Raw genomic sequence first — 27,567 nt, 5'->3', positions numbered from 1 at the left:
AGTGGTTTCTTGAGCACTCACCACCTCACATCTAAACAAGTACAGAGCAACCTAGAGAGGACCTCCGAAATGGGATGAAAAGAATTGCTGTCATCGTCTTAGCTTGCCCAGGGCTATAGAGATTAATGGGATGATGTCAGCACCAGGCTCTGGGCTTTTTGGAAAAAAAGATATCCAACAATAATGACAAATACTGAGCTGGCATTTATATACAAGACTATAAAGCTTCTCATCAAGGAGTAGCCATAGCTATGGAGAATGCATTTGTCAGCACATAAGGCTGCTATTATTTTATAATCCTTGAAACTGAATAACAAGAGCAATATGAAATTATCCAGAAAGCCATCTCAACAAATTACCATCATAGTGGAAACATAAAATCTTGAGACCTTGACAGTTGTGTTGACCAGAGGTCAGATAAACACTTAATTGCTAATAACATGTTGTGCCGCAGAGGGTCAGCATGGTTGCCACCTGCCAGCCTTTTAGTTTTGCCCTTGATTTTGAATGGCAGAAATGCACTGTTAAGGAAGGCATTTTTATCACTACCCCCCACTTTACTAGTAGGAAATTATATAAAAAGATGTCACTTAGACTGTAAAACACTTCTTTTGAAGAACCAGCTTTGCCAGAATCAGCCAGAGGACTCACCAATTCCATTCATGCTCTATGATACTTACTGATACTACCTACCAGATGCCTCCTACCACACATGTAGCAAAGGGCTACAGAATATAAAGAAAAAAAAAAAAGTGAAGTAAACTGAAATGACTGGTGAAAAGGATGTAAAAGGTTTTGGAAACAAACGGCAGTCGTTAGGCAGCTTGGCTTCTGGGAAGCTCAGGCTCTGTGTCCTCCTGCTGTCCCCTGCTCTCCCTGTCTGGAGGTCATCACAAGTGGTGTGGAGGAAGAGGGAGTGGATGCCTTTGGTTAGGCTCCTTGTAGTTCCCAGGTCTAGAAATAAAATGGCACTGCTTGCTCCTACTTCACCAGGTTAGATCCTAGAAAAACCATCTATGGACTGAAGCCACAGTGTGTTCAGCAGGAGAGATGCCCAAAGCACCCCTAACTCTCAAACCACCTGATTCCCAGTGAACCTATCCAGTGGATAGTTATTCATGCAAGGGCAAAGAGAATGCCCCTTTCTTCTAACCCCAGTTCTCCTGGCTAAAGAAAGCATGATCTTAGGAGCTGAAGGTCACCTAAGCAGGTCACAGTGTGACTAGATCTGTACTCTCGGCACCCATGGAAAGAGTGGGGAAGCAAGGGCATCCTTGTTGCTAGAGGAGTGGAAATAGTTATTTTCCCGAAAATTTAGTTCAGTGAAGGATGGTCAGTGTCTAGGAATGTTCCTCAGGGGCTAAAAGGGGAGGGGGCTTTTTGGAGGAAAAGCTGCTGCTTTAATGTTTGGCTTATCTTCAGGATTTTTTTCCCTTTCAAAGCTTAAATACACTGACAATTTTTTTTTCCTGATCTATCTGTACATGTGGCAAGATTTTTCACATTTTCTTTTTTCTTTTTTGTGATGGAGTCTCACTCTGTTGCCCAGGCTGGAGTGCAGTGGCACGATCTCGGTTCACTGCGACCTCTGCCTTCTGGGTTCAAGCAATTCTCTTGCCTCAGCCACCTGAGTAGCTGGGATTACAGGCTCTCACCACCACACCTGGCTGATTTTTTGTATTTTAGCAGAGACGGGGTTTCACCATGTTGGCCAGGCTGGCCTAGAACTCCTGAGGTCAGGCAATCCACTCACCTCAGCCTCCCAAAGTACTCGGATTACAGGCATGAGCCACCACGCCTGGCCTCTTGATTTCATTTTCCTTGGATATATAAGCACTAGTTGAATTACTGGATCATGTGGTAGCTCTACTGTGTAATTCTTAATAGGCCAAAAATGAATAAATACACACTCATATATATATACACTGAAACTCAAATTGTGTGTTTGTACTGTAAAAATAATGATCCTGGGAAATAAAATATTTTTGTTGTATTTATTGTTTTTATACATTGCTACAATTCTAGATTTACTTTCTGAAGAAACAATGCCCAAATCCTCTAAGCAGCTTATGTTTCTGATATCCCATCGAGAACCAGCAGAGGGAGCCCAAATTACTTTTAAAAATTTACCCATATTTAAGAGTTATACCAAATCTAAGGCCAGTAAGTAGTGGGCCAAAAAAAGAAAACGAAAAATTTTAGAGCAGTGTTTCTCAAACATTTTTTCCTTCAACTCCTTTGAGAAATGGATGAAAGTTATATGGACACACATAATTTCGTAGGTAATTTCAGAGTGCAGACACCTAGTGAAGTGTGCCTACCCAAGGACTCTGGGGTTAAAAAGCCCTGCTATGAAACAGATGAAAGAATGATGTCACTTTGACTTCTCTCAGAGTTAGAAAATGGGAGAAAGAAAAGTCTAAGTAGATATATGGATACAAAATCTGCACGAAAAAAGAATGAAGACATGGTAGATTTATTATATTTATTATTTTAACATTTAAAGGGATAAATAAAACCTCCTGATGACTTTCTGGAGAATGTCATGTAGGGTTCTGAGTTAAGAACATATTTAATGTAGATTTAAAAGAATCATAATAAACAATATATACCTATCCAGCATATTTCCCTTTTTCCCCTCTTAAGCTAGACTCATTTTATTTTTTGAGAGAGGGTCTTGCTCTTTCACCCAGGCTGGAATTCAGTGGCACCATCATGGCTCACTGCAGCCTTGAGCTCAAGCAATCCTTCTAACTCAGCCTCCCAAGTAGCTGGGACTATAGGTGCGTGCCACCACGCCTGGCTAATTTTTGCATTTTTGGTAGAGATGAGGTTTTTCTATACTGCTCAGGCTGGTCTTGAACTCCTGGGATCAAGTGATCTGCCTGGCTTTGGCCTTTATAGTGCTGGGATTACGGGCATGAGCCACTGTGCCCGGCCTTCATTTTATACTTTATGTAATTTCCCCAAAAGGAACTATAGAGAAATGGCAAGTGGGGAGAAGTGAGGCAATAGATACGCAAGCAGTAACAAAATCTTACCTTGCAGTCCATTCTGCAGAGCTTTCCTTCTTGAACAGTCAGATCTCCAGGAGCCTGCAAGAAGTGAGGTCTGAAGAATCGCTCCTGAATTGGCTCATTTTCATCTCCACTGTCCCTTGATCTAGAACGAGGCCTTGAAACAAGAAAGATGACAGACAGAAATATAGATAGTAGTTATTTCCAGATTTTAGTCATCTGTTTTCTTAAAATACATGGGGTAATATATGATTTCCTTATCTGATCCCTACATCTAATATTTACAGATTAAAAAATCAGAAAAGCAAAATCTTGTTTAATTTGAAAGTTTACTATAAATTTAATTATCTGCCAATTGCAGGCTACTTACAAATCATAAAAGGGAAAATGAAAAAAATGGGGTATATTTTTAAAACTTTATGAAAAGTAGCACTATTATTTATTACCAAATCTTTTTCAACAGAAATTACTAGAACTTTCCACTATGATTTTAAATTTTTAGGAAATTAAAAGTTCTTACTACCCTACAAAAATTCAATATATTTTTAATTAAAATTCTTTTTCATATTAAGCAGGAAAATAAATTACATTTTTAGGCAAGTTTTCTTTTGCATTAATTATCCATATGACTAGAGGTATTACTTTTTGTTTTAAAAAATGAGATTGTACAAATCTCCCAGATTCTGTGTATCTCTGTCACTTTTAAAGGTTGCCAGAGAAACCTTTAAGAGGAATCCAGTTGAAAGTAATTGCAGAGAAGACTTAAAAGATGTTGAATATAAATCCTGTCGGTAGTCATGAGAAGATAAGTTTAAAAACACTTAACTAGGAAAAGCAAGAGTGGAACAAATGAAAGATAAGTATATTAGGCTTATAATTATTATCTTTTTAATATAGTTTAGCCTAATTTATGAGAAAAAGCTTTCTAGCACCCACTGATCTATGGAAAGGCTTAAATGTGTTGTGGACAACAAGAAAAGCAAAGAATAATACAAGACAATGGACTGACTTAATACTGTATGTGTTGTGTTTATACCCAAAGATACGGGGCTAGCATCCTGTGAACAGGAATTGCCACGATGAAGTTAGAATTAAATCTGCACATGCAAATGGGAAAAAAAAAAATCTGCACATGCTCTGGCCTTCCAAATGCTGAACAAAAGTCTCTGTGGATCTGGTCACACAGGAGGCGTAGACACCACTTGTTTAATGCTTACTCTGTTTTTCTGCTTATTCTCTGTGAGCTAACTATCTGTTCTCTTCACCAAAGGTGTTTGCATCTATGGCCTGTAATCCAGGGTCAGGACTATTTAAGGATATTCTGTCTATAAAATATCTAAACAGGAACCCAAGTTGGCAGGCTGGTTGACTTACTGTATTTTGTTTTTTAGGTGCAAGTCTGTTACTAGGAAGTAATATTCTTTTTCTATCCCTGCCTACCATTGTTCCATCAGTGTCTTTGCATAGACTCAGGACCACTAGGAATCGAAAGCATCTCTATTGTTAGCAGATACCTGAGTATTTAAAATGTGACAACTCTTACCTACAAGATTTGTGGTCTAATGGTCTTATGTTTTGAACTAAGTGACTGAAAAATGAACATTAATAAATTAGCTGACTTTAACAAACCTAGTGGCAATAGCTTATAATGGTCAACTCACACAGCTATTGGTTAGAGAAGTTTGGTTTCCAACATTTGTGTACCATTTAGTAGTATTTTTTCTTTTTCTTTTTTTTTTTTTTTTTTTTTGAGATGGAGTCTTGCTCTGTCACCCAGGCTGGAGTGCAGTGGCGCATTCTTGGCTCATTGCAACCTCTGCCTCCTGGGTTCATGCAATTCTCCTGCCTCAGCCTCCCGAGTACTCGGACTACCACCGAGTGGTGGTACTGCGTGCCACCACGCCCAGCTAATTTTTTGTATTTGTAGTAGAGATGGGGTTTCACCATGTTAGCCAGGATGGTCTTACCTCATGATCCGCCCACCTCTAGCCTCCCAAAGTGCTGGGATTATAGGTGTGAGCCACTGTGCCTGGCCCATTTAGTAGTATTTTCATGTGTCATTTAAAAGTCCTGGGTTTTGATTTATTTGCCTATAAAGTATGTCCTATTTAACAAATTAATCGTGTATGTGAATGGACTTAGCACACATTAGCAAATGTTTGTTCACATTCCCTTTCTGAATCACAAACGAGCACAGCAATCAAGGAGCCACACACTTCAGGTTTGTATTCATATTCTGTCTTCCAATCATGTTCACTTTTGTGGTTATATGATGATTTAGTAGTACTAAATTTATATTAATCAATGAAATAGTAACACTTATGGGAGGGAACATCTTAAATACCTTCTGACATGAGGATGGCCTGAGGGAGAGCGGGGACTTCGACCTCTTTGGTTGACAGCCTGTACCATTAGCCGTCCAGTACAACTGATGCGGCCCTGTAGAAATACCAGGAAATAACTGATTTGCTACTTAAAACCATGAACCATTAAGCACTATTATGCCTACTGTCCTATTCTCTGTAAGACATTATTTCATAACAAACCAGTGTGCCAGGTTAGTAATGACTCTAACCCTTTTCAGAAAAACACTTTCCCTGTGAGTAAAGTGCCTCAGTAAAACTATTTTTACTCAGGTGACAAGGTTGTTTTTGGAACTCTTAAATAAGCTTTACTGTTTTATCTAGGATGGTTTAAAATGACAACCCTTGTTTAATTAATTGTAACCTGCATTTACAATTTAACACATGCTGTTAAATTGTAATCTACAGCAGGAGGACACCAGTGTCTTGTGAAGATTCCATTTCATGGGCGGCTATCTGATCACTTGTAGCCGATTCTAAAATCAAACCTAGACAGTTTTAAATGTTTGTCTCAGATCTTTTACATGATATACTGATTTAATGTTAGTGGCATCCCTTCCCCAAACCATGTATTAAAGTGAGCATGATAAAATGAGTGTTATGTAAGAAGTGTGCGTGGGATGATAAGGAGAGCTTCATGATTAAATGAAACCATGTTCTTATGAAATGAACATATTTGAGATTTAAAAATCAGAAGGAGCTGAATACCTAAACTATGTAATAAAAAACTATATTTTATATCTTAAATTTGTCAGTTGAAAGTTTGATGGGATGGTGGGGTCAGGGAGATAGCCAGAAGTTGGTTAATGGATACAAAATTACAGCACATAGGAAGAATAAGTTTTAGTGTTTCATAGCACTGTAGGGTGACTATAACAACAATTTATTGTGTATTTTCATATAGCTGGAAGAGTGGATTTTGGGTGTTTTTAACACGAATGATAAATGTCTGAGGTGACAGATATGCTAATTACCATGAATTGAGCATTACACATTGTATACATGCTTTGAAATGTCACACTGTACCTCATAAATATGTATAACTATGTCAATTAAAAATAATAAAGGCAAAAAAAGAGTCTGATAAATGCTGTCATATGTGAACAGACGAGTAATACTCAGGACGCCCAGATGACATGGATAAGCCACACACTGTTACTCTGGTTTTGGTTTCAGCTCCATCTCTTAATTTTTTTTTTCACCGTTATCAGCAGAGTAGCAAAATACATGATTTTTCTCCTCCACTCGCTCAGGAGAATGAGAAGATGTGCTTCTAAATTCTGATCACTGCCAAAGGTAACAGCAAGAGAAAAATGAGAAGCAGATGTACCATCAATGATTAGACTTAATTCTAGCTCAGAGTTGATAAGAAGCCCTCATACCCTTACACTGAAAATAAAATTCTTCCATCGGCTCTCATTTTCATTGCAAGCTGCCCATAGAGACAGGCCACAGAAGCTGGGGTGTTCTGTGTGTTTTGAATGACTGCATTCCAACTGCAGGTAGATTGGAGTGGGGATCGGGGTAAGGGCACTAGTGGAGGGAATGCAGAGAAAAACACCCATAGTGGGCTTCAGTGAAGGGCAGTACTCTAACTGGTGGGGCTCTGCAGGTCTCCTGAATCCTGGACTTCTTTAGGACTGGCACCTCCCAGAAAAGGCAAAGACACACAGGAATATCATACACACAGGAGAAGAATGAGGAATGACCAAAGAGAGGTCATCACAAAACACAGGAATGTCATACAGACAGGAGAAGAATGAGCAGTGATCAAAGACAGGCCATCATAAAGAAACAAACCTAATTAGTTTTATACCACTACATATGTGATTCCCTCTGGCATTCACAGTATTTGCTATTGAGGCTGCGGTTAAAACACCATGTTTCCTAAAAATTTCCAAGGAGACATGAAGTCTAACCTTATGAAGGAGAATTATTTCTAACTCAGATTAACTGTATCTGAAGCACAGGCCACTTGATACAGATTCTCTCCTGCTAAACTCTTGGCAAACATTTGGGATTCCCTAAACTTGAAATCTAAAATTTCACAACTTGTCCAGGTCTGTATGTGCTTAGAAGACCCCCATCATAAACTACCCAACTGTTGCATCATATGAGATGACAAATGAACACATAAAATTAATGATTCTTTTGGGAGGTTGAGGACAAGGAAGTATGTGTATTGTTTTACATAAATAGCTTCAATTGTACTTATATGGAATGTGGCTCCCTTATCTGCTTTCTGGCTTCTACGATGAAATGCTCATAATATCCTTCCTTGTGATAGGAAGCCCAGAGGATCCACAAGTTAAGTTAAAATGAACTAATCATTTACATGATTAGGAAAAGATATATTGTAAGTTAAATTCAGACCTAACCTTGAATTTGGACAAGGGGATATGGGTTGTTACAAACAGTCCAACAAACTCGCCCTTTTAACTTGGATTTGAGTTTTGACTTTTCCTAAAACTTTGAGCAAATCACTGAATTTGTTCAAGCCTTTGTTTCTTCTTCTGTACAACTAGGGATGCTATGTATATCTCTCACAAGGATGTTGTAAGTGGTAAATGATGTAACCTAAATGCTCTTATAAATATCAAGTGGTAAGTGACATCATAAATTATCATGGTTAAATTACTCATAGCTGGTCCTGTGTTACCATGGGTCTGAGACATTATGCATGGATCCCCATCAAGATGGTTTTTAGAAGCCCCAGTGGCTTGGTGGACCCCAGTAAGAATTTCCATGTGAATATACTTTACTTGAGGTAAACTCTTACCTCCTTTGACAATTCCTTCATATTTCACCAGTATCTCCCCTGCCATTTAGTGCCTTTCCTCTTGGGATGGGCCTCAAATACCTCAGGGTGGCACTCAGGAGCCCTGCAATCAGTCTAAATTTGTAAACCAGTCCTGCCGTCCCTTACAGGCAAGTGACTTTAGGCAGGTAACTTAATCATTCTACGATTCCTTCTCTAAAATCGGACCATATAGTTAACACCTAGTGGGTTCTCACGAAGATTAAAGGCATTCCTATTTGTAAAGCACCTGCCAGCACTGTGTTTGCATGAAGCCAGTGCTCAAAATGTGACATTATTATAGCACTCAATATGGATATAGTTCTAAAACCAGTTTTGAGGCATCCTTTAGAATTGTTTATGTAACGGAATTTCTTTTTGGTATTATAATGTAATTTACTCCAAAGGAAAAACAAAATACCTTCGGCATAGGAGGCAGACTGTGGGAGTAGATGAGCCTTTTTAGCTGGTGCTTGAAAGGTGTTAAGCACAGTCATACTCAAATGTGCTTGTTAGTGTGGCGGTTGCATTTGATGTGGAGGAGGAAATACACCTTATTCAACTCTAAACAGATTCTTGATATGCTTGGCCTGCCTCTTCCTCCCTTCTCCAAAAAAAATGGGGCAGGGGAGGGGAACAGGTGGGCATGCTACTCTGGGAGGTCACAGACTTCTACACTGTTTTCAAGGTTTTCGCTGCTTCTGCTTAGAACGCTATATACAAATATTGCCACAGAATATTTCCTTAACTTCCCAAATTTGAGAAAAAGGAGTAGTTACCATTTGTCATCTTTCTATTCTGATGTCAACCTTCACTCTCAGCATGAAAGGGGGAATTGTGGTCTTCAGGAGGCAGAATTCCATTTGATTTATGTAGTGTTATTGGTTAAATATATTACTAACCAATACATAACCAGGAGCATTTAGAGAGCATCCAAACTAAGAAGCTGTATAATTCTGTCATTTTTATTTGGGAAAAAAACCCTCAGAGTTCAGTGAAGCATTTTTGAAAAGATGCCTTCAGTGTGCATAATAGAAAGTTCAGGTTTTTAAGTCTGAACATATTATTTTTGAGACAGATCATACAGAATTAGCAATAAGTGATTTTTTTTTCGAGACAGAGTTTCACTCTTGTTGCCCAGGCTGGAGTGCAGTGGTGCAATCTCGGCTCACGGCAGCATCCACCTCCCAAGTTCAAGTGATTCTCCTGCCTCAGCCTCCCGAGTAGCTGGGATTACAGGTATGTGTCACCACACCCAGCTAATTTTGTATTTTTAGTAGAGACAGGGTTTCTCCATGTTGGCCAGGCTTGTCTCGAACTCCCAACCTCAGGTGATCTACCCACCTCAGCCTCTCAAAGTGCTGGAATTACAGGCGTGAGCCACCGCGCCCAGCTAATAAGTGAATTTAATAATAATATGCCTATTAACCCTGGTAATCATAGTAGGCTCTGATGTACATTAATATTGTTGCATTTGCTTTTATTAATTTTCTCATTTCCATCTGCTTTACTATTAACATAAGAATAATGGAAGGGAATGTTTAAAGTGAAGCTTGAAATAAGCCAGGAAACCTTATAATGCTAAAACGAAACATAAGCAACAGACTAACATTTTATATTTAACTCAGCTGTGTGCTCCTTTTCTATTCCAAACAAATCCACAGAGTTTAAAGCTTATATTACAAATAAGTTTGAATTATTAAAGTGATTCTGTATTAGACCTCCAGCTTGTAAAGATTATTTCATATCTTGTGCAAGGCCAATTATTTATATAATAGAGAAATAACATTTATATTTCATAGTTTATGAAATTTAACTTGTGGCACACAGGTCTTTATAAAAGCTTGCCACTTGTATACATAATGGAGTTTGAGGAAACATCAAACTGGAAAACAGCCATTCCAGAATCCAAGTTCAATACAAAGTAACTTAGCAACACAACACAACACAAGTCAAATATTCCTGTTTAGATTTAGCTGTTCTTAAAGATAGGATTAGAGTCTAAAATAAACTATTTGTGATCCTCATTTTGGCATTCTGCTTGGTGTAACTGCACAATCACTCATTATTTTGCTAAACTATGTGATTGCTTTGGTCTCTTATGAATTGCTTGAGCTGCACACATTGAGAGTGATAAACAGCCCAGTATATGTTTAGAGCGGCCTGTTCTATCCCAAGTAGAATTTGGATGCAGTCAATAATAGCAAGTGTTTTTCTTATTCCCGAAAGATTGACCCAGGTGGAAAAATACAATATTCTATAAAATATTCTGAACTTTAATATTTTCCTCCCTCCTTGGTTCTCACCCTTCTCTTGGCTGCTTTCTGTACGTATTTTCCACTGCTCAGGAGCGCTCTGCCGTCTGTGTTTCATTACTGAACTGTTTTTTCCACTCTAGTCTTTCTCTTGTCCTTGGTCATTTCACATCATCTGGGCTACAGTGTACTAGAAAACATACATGTATTCTCCCCTTTCAAACCCAATTACTTTTTTCCCCTAAACACAAATACTTTTGAAATTTCAAAATTTAAGGTAACTAGAGGGCATTAAGGAAGTCAGGCGTCAATGTCAGTTTTCTGTCAACTATACTTTATGCCTTTGGGATTGCTGTATGTTGAAAGATTATTTTGAATTTTTTTCCACTGCCTTTTATGACATGGCTGCTTCAAGTCATATTTTGATTCATAAGTTATAAGAACAAAATGCTTTAATATATGGTAATCGATGTTGTAAAGCTGAGAGTCTAACAGTCTTAAACATTTCCAGAATGGCATCCCTGCAGCAACAAATGGTAACTTATGCCGAGAGTTAGATAGAAAAATGGTCTGTCACTGGTCATGGTTTAAATGCCACTTTGTTTTTCTAATGGTAGTAAAGTTCACTCCAATTTTTAAGTGATGACTCACAAAACTTGTATCTGCCATATTTGAACATACCTGTTACTGAAGACAGAAAAGACAGAAAAGAGGGGTTTTACTTTTGTAATTAAAATCAATCGGGCAACATGCTCAGAAACTTGGAACAAATACTACTACTGCTAAGTGGCATAAATACAGAAACTCTCTCACAGCAATTTCAATGGGATATACACATCTACACACTGAGGCCTAGACTCTGACTCACTTCATGAGTTTCCCTTCCTTTTGCCTGTCTTGGGTTATTTAGGTAAAGAAGATTCTTAGCCCTACCCCTTAATTAAGATGTTGGGAGTGCCAACTGATCTTTGGAGTCGGTTGGAATAGGTAGTGTCAGGAACTGATCTGGTTACTGTGACGCCTGGGGTTCTTGGAATCTTTTTTTGTTGTTCCTTTTGATAGACGCAGAGTAGTCATTTTACCCTTGGCTTAAATCACAGGTGGGATAGGATATTCTGTTAGGAAGGCTGGCCTGCTCCACTTCTCATTTCTGTCTTCTCTCCAAAGGGTAGAGCAAAGAACCAGAGAGGGTTAACCATGGGGCTCAGCAGTGGAATTACTGGGGCCTGGAGTGAGGGCAGTGACCACTCTTTTGCGCCTTCTCTTGGCCCTGAGGGTGCTGAGAGCAGAAAGCAGCTTCCCAGCTTCATGTGTGGCTGATGTCAGCTGTGCTATGGGTGTGGCCGTCCTCTAGCTCACAGCTCCTCCACCCAAGCCCACAGCTGTGGCAGTTCTGGCACAGCCACATCTTCTGCCTAAGTCCCTTCCCATGGGGGTGATCAAACAGAAAGGCGAGGAGGTCAGAAGACCACACACCAACAACACAGTGGGTAGAAATCCCATCCCAAACTAACTTGCTTCCTTTCTGACAGTACTGTGGGAACGGAGTACCTAGACACGGAACTGATCCTTGACATCCTGGCTCCACAGGCTTCTGTCATAGGCCGGTTGCTTTAAAGATGGGGTAGTTACTGTCTCCGAATTAAAATAATGACAATAACTAGCATTTATTGAAAGCATACTATATGCCAGGTAAACAGAATGCTTTTTATATGTACTATTTAAATCTATATTATTATTATTCTCATTTTACAAAGGAGGAAACAGGCACAGAGGAATTAAGTGACTTCTTAAGGTCACACAGGTACTGAGTGGCTGAGCTAGAATTCCAGCCCAGATCTGCCTGATGCCAAAGTTCATGCTCTTAACCCCTGTACTGCACAGTCTGCCGGCCTCATCCTGGGTTTTTCAGTATCATCAGTGTTGCCCTACAATCTTGGCATTTGTAGTAACATTTCTTTCTTATTTCCTTCCCTTCCTTTTTCCCCCTCTGTTTACAAGGGTTTCTTTTTTTGGCTAGTGGGCTTTGGGTAAGATTACATTTATTTTCTAAAAATTCATTTTTGGCTAATGGCAGTGGCTCATGCCTATAATCCCAGTGCTTTGGGAGGCTGAGATGGGATGATTGCTTGAGCCTGAGTTCGAGGCTACAGCAAGCCACGATCATGCCACTGTGCTCCAGCCTCGGTGACTGAGGAAGACATTGTCCCTAAACAAGTAAAAAAAAATTTTTTTTTTTGAGACAGAGTTTCATTCTTGTTGCCCAGGCTGGAGTGCAATGGCACAGTCTCGGCTCACCGTGATCTCGGCCTCCTGGGTTCAAGCAATTGTCCTGCCTCAGCCTCCCAAGTAGCTGGGATTATAGGCATGTACCACTACACCTAGCCAATTTTGTATTTTTAGTAGAGACAGGGTTTCTCCATGTTGGTCAGGCTGGTCTTGAACTCCTGACCTCAGGCGATCCGCCAACCTCGGCCTTGCAAAGTGCTGGGATTACAGGCATGAGATACCATGCCCAGTGCATTTATTTTTAATTATGACAAATTATAATTACATACATTTGTGGGGTACAAGGTGATGTTCTATGTATGTAGTATGGAGTGATCCAAGGCAGCTCTTCAGCAGCTCACCTTCATTTAGTGACTTCCTCAGTTTGTCACGCGAGTTTAAATTACTGGAGACTACTGAGCCCTGAGGCTGGCCTGCTGTCTTCAACTCTGTACACTGGCATTGTTCATGAACACTGGGTCAGTCCTTCCCTACTAAGACCTTTTCCACATGGGAAAATGCATTACTTTAATTTGAGGAAGACACTAAGCAGACTCACAAGTGTAGTTTTACGTTTATGTTCTTTTGTTTTATAAATTGGCTTATTCTAGTAACAATTTAAAACATGCTAAGAAAAACGCCTTGAAATTAATAGCAGGGCCCCAGTATTGGCAAGTACTTATGGACCACGGATAACTCCATCCCATAATATATCCCAGCCTTTCTAGGGCAAAAAAGGAATAAACGACCCAGCATGAAGAAAAATTTTGGATTTTGTTAGTTCTCCACCATTTTTTTAAACATGCAGAAAACTAAACTAAAAGCTAGGATTTGTTAACGTCAAGGAAATGCACTGAAAATATAAGAAAGAAAAGAAAAGACTGGGCACAACGGCTCACACCTGTAATCCCAGCACTTTGGGAGGCTGAGGTGGGCCAATCACCTGAGGTCAGGAGTTCCAGATCAGCCTGGCCAACATGGCAAAACCCCATCTCTACTGAAAATACAAAAAATCAGTTAGGCATGCTGGTGCACACCTGTAGTTCCAGCTACTTGAGAGGCTAAGGCAGAAGAACTGCTGGAACCCAGGAGGTGGAGGTTGCAGTGAGCCGAGATCATGCCACTGGACTCAGTCTCAAAAAAAGAAAAAAGCAAGTTCCACTTCTGTTTCTTCATATATATCAAATATGAACACAAATGTTAAAACACAACTTCTTAATTGTGATTTAGACTACTTTTCAGGGTGATGGTCATGTATGCATTAAAAAATTTAGAACTTCAAGAATGTGCATTAAATAGAAGCTTTTCATTAACAGTGAAGAGTTTGCTGTCCTCTATCACAACCTGATTAGCTGGATAATTTGTTTTCATTCTTAATATTATTGTAGAAAAGTATATTTATTATGACCATGGAATATTAGAAAACAATAAACCTTGAACAAACTTTACTTATTTATTTAGCAACAGGGTCTCACTCTGTCACCCAGGCTGGAGTGCAGTGGCGCAGTCTTGGCTCACTGAAACCTCCGCATCCCAGGTTCAAGTGATTTTCGTGCCTCAACCTCCAGAGTAGCTGGGATTACAGGTGCATCCACCACACCTGGCTAATTTTCGTATTTTTAGTAGAGACAAGTTTCGCCATGTTGGCCAGGCTGGTCTCAAACTCCTAGGCTCAAGCGATCCACCTGCCTAGGCCTCCCAAAGTGCTGGGATTACAGGCATGAGCCACCGCACCTTCAACACAAAATTTAAGTAAAAGTTTGTAGTGTTATTAAAATTATTTATATACTTTCTAATGGTAAATACTTTCTTCACAAGCAATAATATGAAATGATATAAATAGCTCAGAGATTCCAAAAAGATGACTTCTAGAGAAAACTGTTCATTTTACCATGCCTTTTTTTCTTTTTAAAAGTGTATTATTTACATGACTTTTGCAGACTTAGTAAAACTACCCTGTCATACATTGAGCTCTTAAGGTACAAAATAACTTTTTACTCATTTTTGTACCCCCTATATCCAGCATAGTGACTAAAATTTATAACATAATGAAAAAGAATTTGCAGGCTTGAATTGGCAACATGATACCCAGCAGCCTCCTACTAAGTTCTAGGAAGGCAACTGATTTTTTTTAAACCTAAGTCCAAAGGCAAATACAAGAGAAAACATTTTGATGGAAACAGATAAACCTGAATGCTATCAAAATTATCATTGTCTACACTTGCACATTAAATTCCACTGATGGGTTTCTTTTAAAGTATTTTACTTTGTTGAGTTTTTCTTACACAGCCTATGCATACCACTCACTCTCTGTCCTCTTCTCCTTTATGTTCTTCATACAATCCTACCTGGTTAGATTATTTGTGTATTTGTTAATAGCTTATTTTTTTACCATAGGACTTTGTCCAGTCTACCACTGTGCCCCCATCAACCACGTGGGAAGTTTGTACATATTAGGCCCTTAGTAGTATTTGTGGAAGGAATGAAATCTGCACCAGAAGCATTCCTGTAGAAGAACACCTGATGGAATCAATATTCATGAAACAAAGAATTTTTCTATCCTCTGAAACCAAGAGGGGCGTAGAATTTGGAAAAATAGTTTCATACATCAAAGAAACTTCTTAACTTCACCTTTTACTTAAGTTCCTCTGTCCAGTCAAATGCCTGTAAGCACCAGACACAGAACTGAGCCCAGACCTATACCGTTCTTTACCTGAGGGTTTGCAGCCATAACTGTGTAATTCCCATCATCATCTAAAGTGGAGGCTGTGGTATGGAGGGAGCAGGTCCCATCGAGATCTCTTTGAATGGTGTAGTGATCACTCTTTGGAGAAATCTGCTTCCCATCTTTAAACCAGTAGATCTGTGAAAGGAAACAAAGATGAAAGACGAAGAGTTTGTGACTCCTACTCTATCTGGAGGACTGCAAATAGTAACAGTGTGGTTTGTAGAGCGGATCTGAGTTTTCATGTTTTTAAACAAAATACCTGAATCAGAAATTGATTTTTCAATGGAAAAAAACAATTTAAATTCTAGTTGAGTTTTGAAATTATATATCCTCCTTTTGTTTTTTAAAAAATGGCACTTACATTCATATATTATTTATATGCACGGATATATATTGAATTTTGCCAATGATTATTTCCATAAAGTGGCATTATAGGCATTTTTCTTTTTGCTTCTTTTTTCAAATGTACCAGGAATTAAAATGTACTGTGTATAAAATAAAGGTAAAAAGGTTGTTTTGGAGAACAAAAGCAGACCTCAAACTCTGATCACTTCAGAGAATTGTGTTTGACAAATAGAAGAGGTTGGTAGGGAGAGAGGTAATGACTAAAGATTGGTGGTGGGTGGAACACTACTGCCTCATTTCTAGGCCAGGAAGCATAGGATCAAAGGTTAAATGTTTGTCCCCTCTCCCCATTATGTTAAAGAAAACACAGTAGTATTGAAAAGTATAATAATTTTAAGACATATAACTGAGTTGATAAAAAATTAAATGTAGGCCAGGTACAGTGGCTCTTGCCTGTAATCCCAGCACTTTGGGAGGCTGAGGCAGGAGGACTGCTCAGGCCCAGGAATTCAAGACCAGCCTGGGCAACACAGTAAGACCCTTTCTCGACAAAAAATAAACTATCTCGGTGTGGTGGTGCATGCCCACATTCCTAGCTATTTGGGAGTCAGAGTCAGGAGGATTGCTTGAGCCCAGGAGGCTGAGGCCTAGGCTGGAGTGCAATGGCATGATCTCGGCTCACCGCAACCTCCGCCTCCTGGGTTCAGGCAATTCTCCTGCCTCAGCCTCCTGAGTAGCTGGGATTACAGGCACGCACAACCGTGCCCGGCTAATTTTTTGTATTTTTAGTAGAGACGGGGTTTCACCATGTTGACCAGGATGGTCTTGATCTCTTGACCTCGTGATCCACCCGCCTCGGCCTCCCAAAGTGCTGGGATTACAGGCTTGAGCCAAAACAAAACCAGTTGTCCATGGGTGTCTGAGTTCTATTTTTTTTTTTTGAGACGGAGTCTCGCTCTGTTGCCCAGGCTGGAGTGCAGTGATGTAATCTTGGCTCACTGAAAACTCCGCCTCACAGGTTCAAATGATTCTCTTGCCTCAGCCTCCAGAGTAGCTAAGATTACAGGTGTGAGCCACCATGCCCAGCCAAGCTCATTATTATTTTTAAGTTATGAAAACACAGTTGAAAGACAGGCCCATCATAATGAATCAGTGCCAATAGCCCTAACATGGCTGAGGTGATGAATTAACAGCTACATCAACCCACCTCCAGATTTATTACATAAGCAAATAAACTTTTCCTTTTTGAAGCCACAGCAAGTTCTTTGTTGTCATTTTTGTTCCTTGCAGCCAAAAGTATTCCTAACTGATTCCTAACAAAAGAAATATACTTTAGACCCTTTTGTTGTTAAAAAACTTCTTCCTTAAGGTAAATCAGTATATAAATTGGTAACATAAACTGGGATTCAAATTCAACTGTCTGTCAAAGTATTTGAATCTGAAAAATCTTTTCGAAACCTCCATCCTAAGAAAGGAAAAGACTAGAAATGTATAGCACTAAATAAATGCATGAATTATCAGGATGATGACTGCTGTAACTTTTCAAACTCGTATTTTTCAGATAGCTCCAAATTTACAGAAACTGTATTATTAAACTCTAGAATCTAAAAAGTAATCATCGACAGGACTAGTAACTTTCAGCTCTAAAAATTAAATTATGTAAAGTATCATACTTCATAATTATCATACTCTTTTTAGTCGTTGACTCTTTTTTTTTTTTTTTTTTTAGATGGAGTCTAGCCCTGTCACCCAGGCTGGAGTGCAGTGGTATGATCTTGGCTCATTGCAACTTCTGTCTCCTGGGTTCAAGTGATTCTCCTGCTTCAGCCTCCTGAGTATCTGGGATTACAGGTGTGCACCACCATGCTAAGCTAATGTTTGTATTTTTAGTAGAGATGGAGTTTCACCATATTGCCCAGGCTGTTCTCAAAGTCCTGACCTCAAGTGATCTGCCTGCCTCAGCCTCCCAAATGCTGGGATTACAGGCATAAGCCACCATGCCTGGCCATGGTTGACTACTTCTGATAGAACAGAGAAGGTGTAATAAGTATACAAGTTCTTCCTTTTGCATTCTTGCCACAATGCCAATTCTTGAATTATTTCTTTCCTTTAATTGTATTTTTGACTTCCATTATACTTGGCATACAACTTTCAAATAAGATCTAAGAAATATTTCCAAAATTTTACCAAGCCTACTAATGGAGGGAGAAATTTGGGAGGGCACAAGAATGAGAAGAGGGTAAATAAGAAATTATTTTCAATCTTCCTATGGCTCAACTAGAATAAGCATGCCAAAGGAGGAATAAAATATGTTAAGACATAAGCCTAAAAAACATGTATTTCTTTAAACATGAATATTCCATACTTTAACAATCCTAATGTAATTTATATGGCATATGCCAAAGTAGACCTTTAATAAATCAGAGGGAAGAAAAAGGATGGCAGGATAAAGACTGAGTGAGAGAAAGGAAGGATGAATGAAGAACATTTAACAATAAAAAGTTTAAACGATTAAGTCTCTAATAGCTGTGAAACATTTAAATTTGTATTAGGAAAAAAGTACAGTTATGTTAAAAACAAAAGCCCATCTTTCAAGTTAAAGTAGTATTCTATAAGAATCAATCATCTTAGAACTTGATCAGTGATCTTAAGCCTTGTGTAAGGTTTGAAAATAATACAGAATCTTTTTATGAATATTTTGGAAGTTCAAGATATGATTCGTTGTTGAATTTCATTCATAAGCTACAAATTTATTTTTAATGCATGCATTTGATAACATGGTGTGGATACACAGCTATTGTGCAAATTATGCCAAGAATGTGGTAACAAGTTTTCTATAACAATGGAGTTTACTTTAAAAATTCCATTTTATTAGGAAGTAGACAGGGTTTGAAAATTCAAGGCTATTTTCTTTGATCTTTGACTTTGGGGTTGCAATTCAGTCTTAAGAAAGAATATGATGGTAAAACTTGCATAATGGGAAAACAAAACAATGCATGGAACTATAGGAAATTAACACCTAAAAGCATCAAGTGTCTTTTACTTTTTTGTCACTTTCTGTTCTTTCATTTTATGCCACAACGAAGCTTTTTATTTCGCTGAATATATTGCTCTATGCTTATATAATAAATTTGCATTTTTTGATACTATCTTGTTCTTTCATTATAGTTTCCATTCTTTTAAAAATTGTTTCAATCATTTTAAAGTTATTTTAGAGGCTACTTAAGATTGTTCAATATTGTGCAATACTTGGCCTTCTGTTTTTCTGTTTCTTGTGCTATTGATTCTTAATATGGTTTGGATGTCTGTCCCCTCCAAATCTCATGCTGAAATGGGATTCCCAGTGTTGGAGGTGGAGCCTGGGGGGAGATGATTGGATCATGGGTCTAGATCCCTCATCAATAGTTTAGCACCGTCCCCTTGGTGATAAGTTCTCACTCAGTTAGTTCACAGGAGATCTGGCTGTTTAAAAGTTTGGAGCCTTCCCTCCGCCACTTCTATCTCTTGCTCCTACTCTCGCCGCGTGAGTCACCTTCTCCCCCTTTGCCATCACTGTAAGCTTCCTGAGGCCTCACCAGGAGCAGATCCTGGTACTACACTTCCTGTATACCATGCAGAGCTGAGCCAATAAAACCTGTTTGTTTGTTTTTTAAAATAAATTACCCAGTCTTAGGAATCCCTTTGTACTAATGCAAAGACAGCCTAACAACTCTCCTCATGGTTCTTTCTTCACATATTATTACCTTTATATAAGGCAACTGTTTGCTTGCTTCTAAGAATTTTAATCATCCAGGACTAAATTTCACATTAATTTCTCAGCTTTTGGCTCCCTATCATGTGATAGTGTAGTTTAGGGGTTCTAATTTTTTGCCTTTTATATTTTTTTCATTCAAGTTCTAGGGAAAAGTGTACTCCTGTTTATTGCTTTGCTGGGCTAGTAAACAGTTATTCTGGTCCTTCCTGTAAAGTTAGGGCAGCTCCTTAGCCAGCATTTCCAAATGTTTGTATGGAGAGGGCTCCCATCCAGTCAGCCTGGTCCTGCATGCCATCACAAGTTTCTATTATCCATTCTAAACAATATTCTTCACCCCACCTCCCTCTCTTAATATAAACAGCCTTGGTTTTGTAGATTAAAGACTGGAACAACCAGTGGTGAGTGTTACTTCTCTGTATGGTACAGAGCACTGGTTCATATGCAGACCTGGCCACTCACCGGGCTCTCTGACCTCGGAAAGTCAGCTCACCTCACAGAACTCAGTCTAGTTATTCGCAATTAGGAGTAACGATGAGGAATAAATCTATAGGTGTGTGAAGGGCTCCTTGTTGATTATTCTGTACTGTAGTCTTCAAACTCAAACTCCACTCCCCCAACCACCTTTTTCAGTTTCTTATGCCTCCTGAAGGTGGCCCAGAACTTCAGAATATTTAAAACCCCTTATATTGTGGGTATTGAGAAAGATTGTTTGTATCTCTTCCTTGTACTGGCATGCTATGTTTTGGACGCTAAACTTTTCTTCAGAGAATGACTCTTAAAAAGCCATGTTCCCGACTCACCTTTGGCTTTGGATTTCCAGCCACTCTACATGTGAAAGTTACTGGCATTCCCTCAAAGATCTTGTAATGTTTCAACTTCATCTCAAAGAATGGTGCCGTTCCATTTTCCACAGGCACATCTCCATACTGAACTTCATCACCTGATTCATCCACAGGGGACCTTTCTAGCCTGTACTCTATTTCACTGATGAGTCTCTGTTCACAGCTGGAGACTTTGTATTCCTGTATCAAGGAGAATTTAAGTTAGCAGACTCAATCCCTACTGACAGTGTCGATTCTACCGCTGTCCCCAGTAAGGCACTAGAAGACTGATATTTTTACCATAGAGCTTAAAAACACAGCCTGAGCCCAATTCAATTCCATATGAAACAAAAAACATCTGGAAGTGAGTTTATATGGTATTTCAGATTGTCTTCAAAGCCCTATCATCCAAAAAGAGGGGGGGGAAAAGATGAATATTTTTTCCTTCTTTTCTCTCAGGCAAGGGGAAGGAAAGGGAAGGAAAGAAAAAGGCAAAAGCAAAGCTATGTATTCCTAAACTATTGCTAACAATAAAATATAATGGAACGCTGATTTCCTTCTGTAAAAGCTGATGCGGGGTGGTGCCTCTCTCCAGAAGGCTAACAGTACATGTGGCAAGCAGCTGCCATATTACATACTATTTTAGCAAAAGAATAATGGAAAAAATGGTACCATGTTTTTTTTTTTTAATCTCACCTATAACAATCCCTGCCTTGCAGGGGCCTCCTCCTTAGCTCTGCAGCTGTTAGGAACCCACCATCCTTAGAAGAAAAAATAGGACTGACAGTCTAGTCAAAATTTTGCTTAAGAAAAAAAAACAACCTATCGACATTCCTGTGGTGATTAAGGTGGATCCTACAATTTCCTTGCCTATACAGTGCAATAAAGACCTGGTACAGTAGCTCATGCCTGTAATTCCGAATACTTTGAGAGGCCAGGGCGGGAGGACTGCTTCAGGCCAGAAGTTTGAGACCAGCCCGGGCAACAAAGTAAGACCCCCATCTCTACAAAAAATTAAAAAAAAAAAATAGCTGGGCATGGGTACATGCCTGTTGTCCCAGCTACTTGGGAGGCTGAGGTGGGAGGATCGTTTGATCATGGGAAGTTGAGGCTGCCGTGGACTGTGACTGTGCCACTGCACTCAAGCCTGGGCAAAAGAGTGAGACCCCGTCTCCAAAACAAAAAGAAAAAGTGAAATGAAGACAAGGCAGCCTATGTAAAATATTCCCCATTTAATATTAAATGAAAGATAATTTTAACTATGTTTTCTCATAAAGAAATTACTCAGTGTTTAAAAACAGTTTGTTGGTTTGAGGGAAGAAATACAACATAACGAATAAAACTTCAGGAAATATACCACAAGTTGTTTTGCTTCATCTAGTTGCTATCATATTAATCACTTGAAGAATCAGCACTTTTTTCCTATAGAAAGGTCTAATAAATGAAAAACTTTTCTTGATTTAATGTTCAGAGTATCCAGCAATTGGATCCAGCAATTTAATGCAGAATTAAATTCAAGCTGGAGGCCAGACACTGTTGTGGCTCATGCCTGTAATCCCAGAACTGTGGGAGGCCAAGGTGGGTGGATCATCTGAAGTCAGAAGTTCGAGACCAACCTGGTCAACATGGTGAAACCCCATCTCTGTTAAAAATACAAAATCAGCCAGGCATGTTAGTGTGCACCTGTAAATCCCAGCTACTTGGGAGGCTAAGGCAGGAGAATTGCTTTAACTTGGGAGGTGGAGGTTGCAGTGAGCTGAGATCACTTCAGCCTGGGCAACAAGAGCAAACTCCATCTCAAAAAAATAAATAAATTCAAGATGGTAAATACATGACAAGAAAACTCATGTTGCGGTAATTTTGTACATCTGATATTAAATGAAATAGATACTGGCCATAGCATTTATAATTAATATACAGCAGAAAAGACAGACACATGTAAAACAGAAAGAACAGAAGAAAACAGACACAGCGAAAGACTGAAAGGAGAAGAAAGGTGAAAAGCTTAACCTTTTGACCATCCAGAGGACTCCCTACAGAAGCATGAGGAGACCCAATGTCCTGTAATGGTAGAAAAAGAGATGTGAAGACTATTAACAGAAATAGCAAGAATGCAGCAAGATTTCCAATTTTCCTTAAGTGAAAGCTTTGTGCTAGCAATACTGAGCACAGCAAAACTTTCAGATTTTGAAAGATGACCCATTTCTCAACAGACATGAGTTTACTTGACCCTTTACACTTGTTTTAATACTTTCTTTTCTCTTTAGACTGTATTTTCAAACTCCGAATAGAAGCAATAGATATTATAAAGCAGCTCATACCAAATCCACGAAGTGACCTTTTTTGGTGGTAGCAGGGGAACAAAAATAGCTTTTTAGTTCCTTCTGCTGATTAGTGATTTATAGCTATAGATGGTCCCCAACTGTAGTTATCTTAAAAATATTTTTAACTTTATAATGGTGTGAAAGCAATATGCATTTGGTAGTAACTGTACTGTGAGTACTCACACAACCATTCTGTTTCTCACTTTCAGTACAATACTCCAGAAATCACATATTCAACACTTTATTTTTGATAGGCTTTGTGTTAGATGGTTTTGCCCAACTATATGCTAATGTAAGTGTTGTGAGCACGTTTAATATAGGCTAGGCTAACCTATGATGTTTGGTAGGTTAGGTGTATTAAGTGCACTTTTTTTTTGAGATGGAGTCTTGCTCTGGCGGAGTACAGTAGTCTGATCTCGGCTCACTGCAACCTCTGCCTCCTGGGTTCAAGTGATTCTCGTGTCTCAGCCTCCTGAGTAGCTGGGACTACAGGCGCATGTCACTACACTCAGCTAATTTTTGTATTTTTAGCAGAGACAGGGTTTCACCATGTTGGTCAGTCTGGTCTCGAACTCCTGACCTCAGGTAATCCACCTGCCTTGGCCTCCCAAAGTGCTGGGAATACAGGCGTGAGCCACTGTGCCTGGCCTTAAATGCACTTTCAACTTACAATATTTTCAACATCAGGACATAACCCCATACTAAGTTGAAGAGCATCTGTATACACATGAGAAAAGATAAAGAGATTGTCTTTTCTATACATAGGTGTTTTACTTTGACTAGCTACTAAAAATAAACAGTTGACCTTTGAACAACACAAGTTTGAGCTGCATGGATCCACTTGTATGTGGATTGCCTTCCTCTTCTGCAGCCCCTGAGACAAGCAAGATGAACTCCTCCTCTTCCTCCTTCTCTTCAGACTACTCTAATTTAAGATGAGGAGGAAGAAGGCCTTTATGATGACCCACTTCCACTTAATTGGAAATGCATTTTCTATTTCTTAAGACATTCTTTGTAACATTTCCTTTTCTCTAGCTTACTTTAAGAATACAGTCTATAATACATAAAACATATAGAATATGTGTTAATCAGCTCTTCGTTATCGGTAAGGCTTCCAGTCAACAAGAGGCTATCAGTTGTTAAGTTTTTGAAGAGTCAAAAGTTGTATGTGGGTTTGTAACTGTGCACGGGGTTGGACCCCTAACTCCTGCATTGTTCGAGGGCCAACTCTAATGGGAAATATTCACTAGCTATTTCAGTGTCAGTGAAAACGTGTTTCTCCACACAAAATTATTTTGCATAAAACACAGGACAGGAAAATGGAAACGTAGTGGAAAGGAGAATAATTAAGAAGATAAAAAGAACAGGTATCACTGATGGAAAGAATTCTCTCAGCCACTTAACACAGTATGTGTTCAATAAAAATTAGCTGTGAGGTTGACTGATGAAATTAATATTGCTTTTCTGTGACTTTCCCGCTACTCTCCACAGAATGAATCCCAAGAACAGTGTCCATAAGGAAGATGGAAAAACGGGAATAAATGTTACTCTAAGTCCAGAGCAACATGGTACCTGATGAGCGGTTTCCTCTTCTGGCTCCTGAATGTTGAAGACGGTTGCACTGTCAGCACCTAGCAGTCGACGAGCTATTCTTTCTTCATATGTTAACCTCTAAACAAAGTGAGCCACAAAAAATACAAAATTAGAAAAAAATCACAAACATATATTGCTTTAAGAAAAAGTAAAAAACAAAACACCCTTGAGCGATTTTCCGTTAACTGTTCTCTCTCCAGCCTCAGACACCTGCCTGTTTCTTTTTCTTGTTTCACCTGTTCTACCTTTTACCTCCCTTTCCAGTACCAATGGCCTAATCCAAAGAGCCACCAACTGGAACAGCATAAATTTAGAGTGAGCAATAGGCGACAAGGCAGAAATCACAGAGAAAAGATTTGACATGTCCTTAACGAAAAAACATAGAAAAAAAGATATTTAAACAGCAAAATACAATTTAAAAGAAATGTTATTTTTATAGCTATCCATCAGCTTCAGAACAAAGAAAAAAACAAAGATACTCAAAAGGAGAATGAACTGACTAAAAAGAAAAGAACAGGTATCACTAATGGAAATAATTCTATCAGTTATTTAACAGTATGTGCTCAGTAAGTGTCAGCTAAAGGAAGATTTGGATGAGCCGGCAATGGTGGTCCTGTCTGCTTTGGCGTTCTCACCTCTAAGAGCATTTTCCAGGCTGCTGTGTAACGTAGCAGATTGGAGGCAACTATCTTAATCCCCAGAGAATGATGGACACAGCTGAAGCAGCAGGAGGATTATGCAAGACACTTGCCAAAGCCAACAGCCTCACTTCACGACTTGACTCAGATGCAGACTGCTTGCCCATCAGGCAAAGAAAGGGATAGTGTTCTTCTGTCTTGCAGCCAGCACTTTGGAACTGACTCAGACCATTTTAGCTACGCCACTGTTATGCATAAGAAATGCCAACATTTTTGTTTGACCATTGGGGTGATACCTACTCTTCAATACTCATTCTAAAGTGCCTTAGACATAAGGGTCTGGAGGTAATTTTCAGACACCATCTGTCTCATCAGGGGCATTTTATAAGCAAGTGTTTGATTAGAAATAGAGAATAATTGGTAAGGTGGAATCTAAAAAATGTACAGAAATTATTTCAGATAAGCTTCCAAACTTCTAAATATAAATGCAAATTTGATTGGAAGCTCTCTAGTCAGGAAAATATGTTGGGTAAATTTACAGTTTCCAGTAATTGCTGGTCTCAATCCCAGCTGAAACCGGGAAGTGAAAGAAGTCAAGCGCCAAATGACAACTAGTCCTGCAGTTCAATTATTTCACTTAATAACGAAAGGGCAGAGGACAAGAAGAGGCAGCGGTAGGAGTCTGAGTGTTGCATGAAGCATCTGAGTCCACTGCTATTATTAAATTAATTTTCTCACACCTACTAAAAATCAGTGAATTTGGTTTTCAGAGTCTTAAATACCTGATCTCTTAAAAAGCTTTCCTAATCTTTTCATGGAGAATTGTAACGCATCAAAGGCAGGGCTGTTTTCCACTGTTTCTTATAAGCAGAAATATCAATTTCATATCTATTCCTTCACCAGAATGCACCTGCGACCACTAGAAGCCAAATATACTTCACAGTTTTGTTTCTAAGTCACTATGCCATGTGGCTATAAAAGCCCTTGTCTACAGATGCCAAAAATAAGAGAATAATATATAATATTAGGACAAAGTTTAGAATGCCATTTCTACAAAGGGAAACCTTACCTGTCATTTTAAGCTGTCAAATGTGGATACCCGTGGAACTTACTGTTATTCACCGCTAAACAGATGAATATAAATATACATACAATATATGGAACGTGGGTTGACCAATAGCTTATGGAAGTCTTACCTTAACCAAGAGAATCTTAGTCTATAAGGAATATTGACATGAATAGCCAAAAAGAAAAAAAGCTGGAGGGATGCCTTACCTGGCTTGAAAAGTTCCCATATGTATTTACTTTAATCTTTTAAAGGCTTTAGTTGACAGAGCCAGGGAAAACTTCCAGAGTATGTACATTTACACATGTAATCACTTATTTCAGGGAGAAAATATTTTCCTTTTGTGAAAATCTTCTGTATTCAGTGAAATCAGTAACTAACACAAACCTTCATTCAAATTTTAATTTTTCTTAATCAGATTAAGATACCCTATTAAAGTCAGCATTTGGCACCCCTCCTCTGCTCTCCACCTTTCTAATCAAGTGTGGTCTGTTCTCACAGTTTTATTTGTCAATGTTTGATAATTAAAATTCTCAGAAAACATAATTGTAGAGAGCTTTCTACTCTGAAAAAGGTGTCTGAAAGGGAGATTTTATACAAAAGATCCTTTTCTTGTCCTTAACAGCCAGGCAAATTTTTCCAGTGATAATTCCTTAAAAAAGGTACAGAAGGCTCCTTTCCTTTACCTGCTAAGTCTTATTTTCTAGACTTTTAATGGGGATGCTTTTCCCATCCCCTTAAAATATTCTGGAAAGAGTATTTTAAAAAGAAAAGAATATTTTAAAAAGAAAAGCATCAACAAAAGAGATTAAAAAACTGATGAGGAAACACCTAAGTCCAGTGGAGAAAACATCTTATATGTATATTTTACCAGACCTATTTAGGTCCTTTACAGTTCTGGAGCCATAAAACAATGATTTCTTCCTACAGTTCAGTTGTCTTGCTCTAACCAACCAGAACAAGATTTTGGAACGGTCCTTGCTCTTTCAGATACTGAATCAGTATCTAGTAGCAGTCTGGGAGAAAAGGACAGAGCTTCCCCAATGATTTCTCTAGATTTTTTTTGTGTGTGTACAAGCAGTACATATCATGGAAAACAAATTCTCTTTTTGATACTATAATTGCAATTTGCTGTTTCTGGGTATATAACCATTCCAGAACATACCTTCTCCCTCCCTCCCCAATCCTGTCAGCCAGAATGAAATCCCTGTGTTCCTTTTTTTTTTTTTTTTTCTTTAATACCATTGGCTCATTTGTTCCACTCCCAACCAGATATCTGCCCTTCCTTCTTCCTTTCTTTCCCACTCACTCTCCTCACTCTTAGAAAGGTTTCATGCCTAGGAGAAAGCAGTGAAGAATGAATAGAAGGAAGGCCATTTATCTTCTGTTTTGTCTCTGGATTCAAATCCTTACATTAAGAGAAATGTTGAGATTGAAGGGTAATGAAATAATGTGGCTGGGTGTGGAGGCTCATGTCTATGGCACTTTTGGAGGCAAGGAGGGCGGATTGCCTGAGTTCTGGACTTTGAAACCAGCCTAGGCAACATAGGGAGGCTCCGTGTCTAAAAAAATAAAAAACTAGCCAGGCATGGTGACAT

At 38.9% G+C, this 27,567-nt stretch overlaps 2 protein-coding genes across 10 annotated transcripts in view; one reads left to right on the top strand and one right to left on the bottom strand.

The window, feature by feature from the left end:
* The window catches only part of CBR4 (carbonyl reductase 4), a 109,950-nt gene extending 83,213 nt beyond the window's left edge, over window positions 1-26,737 (top strand). Inside the window, exon 5 of the mRNA XM_032298633.1 lies at window positions 24,164-26,737. Coding sequence (XP_032154524.1) covers window positions 24,164-24,168 — 5 coding nt within the window. The 3' untranslated portion in view covers window positions 24,169-26,737. The remainder of the gene's footprint in view (window positions 1-24,163) is intronic.
* Window positions 1-27,567, bottom strand: part of PALLD (palladin, cytoskeletal associated protein) — a 452,487-nt gene that overhangs the window by 7,467 nt on the left and 417,453 nt on the right. For 6 of the 9 annotated variants that reach the window (XM_032298624.1, XM_032298622.1, XM_032298626.1 and 3 more), the window contains 6 exons: window positions 24,245-24,343; window positions 22,359-22,409; window positions 20,328-20,549; window positions 15,414-15,563; window positions 5,362-5,456; window positions 3,042-3,174 (listed from right to left, as the gene is read on the bottom strand). In XM_032298624.1, the coding sequence (XP_032154515.1) occupies window positions 3,042-3,174; window positions 5,362-5,456; window positions 15,414-15,563; window positions 20,328-20,549; window positions 22,359-22,409; window positions 24,245-24,343 (750 nt within the window). The remainder of the gene's footprint in view (window positions 1-3,041; window positions 3,175-5,361; window positions 5,457-15,413; window positions 15,564-20,327; window positions 20,550-22,358; window positions 22,410-24,244; window positions 24,344-27,567) is intronic. The other 3 variants (XM_032298625.1, XM_032298623.1, XM_032298627.1) reach the window with 1 other exon arrangement.

The sequence above is a fragment of the Sapajus apella genome, unplaced genomic scaffold (assembly GCF_009761245.1).
Source record: "Sapajus apella isolate SASKATOON/1434 unplaced genomic scaffold, GSC_monkey_1.0 scaffold39, whole genome shotgun sequence".
NCBI lineage: Eukaryota > Metazoa > Chordata > Mammalia > Primates > Cebidae > Sapajus > Sapajus apella.
This window is presented reverse-complemented; position numbering and strand designations above follow the sequence as displayed.